General features: G+C 37.8%; 1 protein-coding gene across 1 annotated transcript in view; it reads left to right on the top strand.

Annotated features, from left to right (window-relative positions):
- Nucleotides 1–4,165, top strand: part of LOC144522996 (nardilysin-like) — a 36,905-nt gene extending 32,740 nt beyond the window's left edge. Inside the window, exons 30-31 of the mRNA XM_078258241.1 lie at nt 630–719; nt 1,793–4,165. Coding sequence (XP_078114367.1) covers nt 630–719; nt 1,793–2,005 — 303 coding nt within the window. The 3' untranslated portion in view covers nt 2,006–4,165. The remainder of the gene's footprint in view (nt 1–629; nt 720–1,792) is intronic.
- Nucleotides 4,166–5,683: the final 1,518 nt, after the last annotated feature.

The following is a 5,683-nucleotide window of genomic DNA, read 5'->3' as shown; positions in this document are numbered from 1 at the left end:
TCTCGTTCTCTGTCTGTCTCTCTCGTTCTCTGTCTGTCTCTGTCTCTCGTTCTCTCTCTCTCTCGTTCTCTGTCTCTCTCTCTCTCTCTCTCTCTCTCTCTCTCTCTCTGTCTGTCTCTGTCTCTCTCTCTGTCTTTCCCTCTCGTTCTCGCTCTGTCTTTCCCTCTCGTTCTCTCTCTCTCTCTCCCTCTCGTTCTCTCTCTGTCTCTCCCTCTCGTTCTCTCTCTCTCTCTCTCTCTCTCGTTGTCTGTCTGTCTGTCTCTCTCTCTCTCGTTCTCTCTCTCTCTCTCTCTCTCTCTCTCTCTCTCTCTCTCTGTCTCTCTCTCTCTCGTTCTCTCTCTCTCTCTCTCGTTCTCTCTCTCTCTCTCTCTCTCTGTCTGTCTCTGTCTCTCTCTCTCTCGTTCTCTCTCTCTCTCTCTCGTTCTTTCTCTCTCTCTCTCTCTCCCTCTCGTTCTCGCTCTGTCTTTCCCTCTCGTTCTCTCTGTCGCTCTCTCCCTCCCAATTGGGTCAAAACATTGCTAATAAAAACTGTTGTTAGGTACTTACTTACTGCTAGGTTAGTGAAGCTGCAGGTCTCTGGTTCTGGTTCTGGTTCTGTGTGTTTCTGACCCGTTGTGTCTCCGCTGCAGATCGAGGCCCTGAAGCTGTTCTCTCAGGAGGAGCTGGTCTCCTGGTTCCTGGAGCACAGAAACACCAACAGCAGGAAGCTCAGCGTGCATGTAAGTGTGTTTGAATGTTAGACTAATATTCAGTAAGTACAGTTTTTAAATGATGTGCTAAACATGCACAAAAAAACAAACGGTAACACTTTACTTGAAGGTATCGACATAATCGTGACTGACACTGTCATAACTATGACATGACACTGTCATGAACGTGTCATAAACATTATAAACAAGTCATAAACGTTTATAACTTTTGTCATTAAGTGTCACTCGGTTTTTGTCATGACAAGTTGACATTCAAGAGGACGACATTATGTCAAGTTGTCATTACAAAGACAAAGTGACATTACCAGAAGTCGTCTTGGTCATGACAAGTTGACATTACATTTGTTTGGGATGTCTTTGTAATGACAACTTGACATAATGTCATCCTGGTTAATGTCAAGTTGTCTTAATAAGGACACGCCAAAGAAATGTAATGTCAAGTTGTCATGACTAAGACATCTTCTGGTAATGTCACTTTGTCTTTGTAATGACAACTTGGCATTAACCAGGACGACATTATGTCAAGTTGTCATTACAAAGACAAAGTGACATTACCAGAAGTCGTCTTTGTCACATTAACCAGGACGACATTATGTCAAGTTGTCATTACAAAGACAAAGTGACATTACCAGAAGTCGTCTTTGTCACATTAACCAGGATGACATTATGTTACAAAGACATCCCAAACAAATGTAATGTCAACTTGTCATGACCAAGACGACTTCTGGTAATGTCACTTTGATTAATGTCAAGTTGTCATAATCAAGACAACCCAAACAATGTCAACTTGTCATGACAAAAACCCAATGACACTTAATGACAGAAGTCATTAAACGTTGATGACTTGTTTATGACACGTTCATGACAGTGTCATGTCATAGTTATGACAGTGTCATGTCACGATTATGTCGATACCTTCAAGTAAAGTGTTACCAAACAAACAAACACTACAATCCTTTAAAAGTAAAAAAAATATTTAGACTCAAATCCGAGGGAGGGGAAATACTGGCTTACAAAAATCTCTAAAAAGCAGAAAGTAAAGAATTTTTAACACATTTGTTTCCTCTCTCTGTCTGCGTCAGGTTGTTGGTTTTGGGGTGGAGGAGAACGACCCACCAGAGCCGAGCGCCGGCTGCGGCCCGGAAAGCCCCGACAACCCTCCCTCCTCGTCCTACGGGGAAGTGAGCGAGCTGACCTTCCTGCCGTCCGCCTCGCAGGACGCCACGCTCATCACCGACATCAGAGCGTTCACCTCGTCCCTCTCGCTCCACCCGTACCACAAAATCCTCAGCTAGGCCGCTCTCGCTCGCTGCAGGCCGACAGGACGGAGCTGAAGACCGCCTCGTAGTTAAAATTATAATAAAGTAACCATGAAAACAGCTAGCATTGACGTTTGATCGGAGAGGACACTGTCAGGGCGGGCAGACTTTTCACGGTGTTTGGTGTTGTTAGCCCCCAACGCCGCCTTCCAGGCAGCGCGGCAATGGTTATTTTTAGGGTTAAGGTGAGGGTTAGCTGCCTGGAAGGCGACGTTGAGGGCTTAAAACACCATCGAGCACCTTTCACATGTTTTTAGTTCTTTTGTTTAATGTGAGTTGGTTGTAAAAATGCTGCATTCACTTCCCGTGGGGAAAAAAAGTCTAAATCTGGGCCTGTATTTTAGAAGCAGCTAATGCTGAAACGTTTTACGTCAGTTGAAATAATAAAATAAAATATAAAATAACCACTTTTTTATGTAGCATAAAGGCACGACAAGGACGGGCACATAAGTAACCGAGCTATCTACTGTACTTCAGCTAAAAGTCTTCAATACAGCTCACGTTAACTTTATAACCAATTGCAATCAGCTGTAAGTAAACACAGAATACATAACAAAACGTATAAACTTTTAGGCTTAATTTAATAAATATCTGTCCAATCACATCGCTTAACACTGCCGATCTCATCGCTGCTAAAACATTTAATTCATCTCCTCTTTCAAGTACACCTCGTGTTAACTTGTGAGCCTTCACAGCTGCGAGCAATGATCTATTTCTGTTTATTAATTGAATGCGTTATGTATAAAATATAGCTCCTTCAACAAGTTAAGCCAGTTGCATGAAAAAGCAGGTTTTCTTCGATAACTTCCTGTGAATTAATCTGCGTTTATTTGAGAAGCTGTAATCACGTAGTCTGCAGAGTCGCACAGCAGACGCAGCCATCCTGATGCGTTCAGGGACAGTACTGAGTGTAGGTCACCGGTCTTTTCGCAGATCCCAAGCACAGTATTTACTTGTGTAAAAACGGAAGAAAATAGAACGTGAGATCGAACGTAGATTGATTAAACCTCCTGTTGTCCTCGGGTCAAATTTGACCCGTTTACAACAACTTCCTATATCAGAACTATACTTTACTCTGAAAAAATGACCAAAAAAATCGGAAAAAGTAAAAAAAAACTTGTTAAAAAAATCGACAAAAACATAAAAAAAACACTAAAAAAGTGACAAATAAATTGGAATAAAATCGACAAAAACGTCGAGAAAAGTGTAGAAAAATAACAACCAAATGTTGAAATTTCGACCCAGAAAAACACCGTTGCAGGTCGACGGGAAGACAACACAACAACACAAAGGGTTAAGATAAGAGCTGAGAAACACTTCCTGTTAACCTGTGAGAAGTCAGTCGAGGTTTGATTTATTACTGCAGACAGACGGTTGTAATTATCGTATCCAAGCTACATTTTACTTTTTGTTTTGTGAGGTTGCAAGAACGGCATGAAAACAGAAAAATTATTAAGATATTGCCAAAAAAAAGGTCTTTTGAAAACAGCATCTTTCTGCCTGAATGCCATCTGTAGCACTTCTAAATATCAGCACAGAGTCCTAAAATTAGGGCCAAGTTTCCCTCAGTTTGTGGCTGATTTATTACCCTTAAATGCTCGATAAACGGCCCAGAGCTTCTTACTGATACAGCAGCGCGATTAGCTCAGATATCAGGTGGAATATTATTCTCTGCAATAGTAGTTTGTCAGAGTCTGGAAATACAAAAAATCTGTTCATTGTTTCTGTGGAAAAGCTAGCTACCATCATTGCATTTTGATGGATTTAAATACTTGTTTACTAACTATACTACTGTGAACTAATAAGTATGATTATTCCCGGGTGAAGTGAATGCAGCATGATGACTCAGGGCTCTGGTTTAAAATACAGTCAGACAAAAAAAGAAGGGCATCACTGATTAACAGCAGCGTATGTTAACATATAAGTGTTCATACTGTAATAATAATAATGGATGATGTATTTAAAATGTAGTGACTGAATGTATCTGGTGGCCAGTGATAAAAAAAAACAACTGATGTAAGAATGTACTGCAGTAGTTTGTGGAGGCCGGACAGTGCCGCTGAAATAATTTTAAATTAATTACAATTGAATTTCCATGACAATTAAAACTACCTTAATTAAGTGTTTCAGTTTCAAGCTTTGTTTCATGTTTGTCTATGAATTATTTTTAAAGAGTTGTGATGATTTCAAAAATGACTCAAATATTCCCCTGAAGAGGAAAGTTCCCTTTATAACCTTTTCCTCTAATCTAAAAAGTCCCAAAAAGTCATAGCATAGTATGTAGAAAAAGTCCAAAAAGTCATAGCATAGTATGTAGAAAAAGTCCAAAAAGTCATAGCATAGTATGTAGAAAAAAAGTCCAAAAAGTCATAGCATAGCATGTAGAAAAAGTCCAAAAAGTCACAGTATAATATGTCGAAAAAAAGTCATAGTATAGTATGTCGAAAAAAAGTCATAGCATAGTATGTAGAAAAAGTCCAAAAAGTCATAGCATAGTATGTAGAAAAAGTCCCAAAAAGGTCATAGCATAATATGTAGAAAAAAAGTCTAGCATAGTATGTAGAAAAAGTCGAAAAAAGTCATAGCATAGTATGTAGAAAAAGTCGAAAAAGTCATAGCATAGTATGTAGAAAAAGTCATAGCATAGTATGTAGAAAAAGTCCAAAAAGTCATAGCATAGTATGTAGAAAAAGTCCAAAAAAGTCACAGTATAGTATGTCGAAAAAAGTCATAGTATAGTATGTAGAAAAAGTCCAAAAAAGTCATCGCATAGTATGTAGAAAAAGTCCAAAAAAGTCATAGTATAGTATGTAGAAAAAGTCCAAAAAAGTCATAGCATAGTATGTAGAAAAAGTCCAAAAAGTCATAGCATAGTATGTAGAAAAAGTCCAAAAGGTCATAGCATAATATGTAGAAAAAAAGTCCAAAAAGTCATAGCATAGCATGTAGAAAAAAAGTCCAAAAAGTCACAGTATAATATGTCGAAAAAAAGTCCAAAAAGTCATAGTATAGTATGTCGAAAAAAAGTCATAGCATAGTATGTAGAAAAAGTCCAAAAAAGTCATCGCATAGTATGTAGAAAAAGTCCAAAAAAGTTATAGCATAGTATGTAGAAAAAGTCCAAAAAGTCATAGCATAGTATGTAGAAAAAGTCCAAAAAGTCATAGCATAGTATGTAGAAAAAGTCCAAAAAGTCATAGCATAGTATGTAGAAAAAGTCCAAAAAGTCATAGCATAGCATGTAGAAAAAGTCTAAAAAAGTCATAGCATAGTATGTAGAAAAAGTCATAGCATAGTATGTAGAAAAAGTCCAAAAAAGTCATTGCATAGTATGTAGAAAAAGTCCAAAAAGTCATAGCATAGTATGTAGAAAAAAAGTCCCAAAAAGTGATAGCATAGTATGTAGAAAAAGTCATCGCATAGTATGTAGAAAAAGTCCAAAAAAGTTATAGCATAGTATGTAGAAAAAAAGTCCAAAAAGTCATAGCATAGTATGTAGAAAAAGTCCAAAAAGTCATAGCATAGTATGTAGAAAAAGTCCAAAAAGTCATAGCATAGTATGTAGAAAAAAAGTCTAGCATAGTATGTAGAAAAAGTCATAGCATAGTATGTAGAAAAAGTACGAAAAAAGTCATAGCATAGTATGTAGAAAAA

The sequence above is a fragment of the Sander vitreus genome, chromosome 9 (assembly GCF_031162955.1).
Source record: "Sander vitreus isolate 19-12246 chromosome 9, sanVit1, whole genome shotgun sequence".
In the NCBI taxonomy this organism is placed as follows: Eukaryota; Metazoa; Chordata; class Actinopteri; order Perciformes; family Percidae; genus Sander; species Sander vitreus.
Note: the sequence above shows the minus strand (reverse complement) of the source record. Positions and strands in the feature narration are given on the sequence as shown.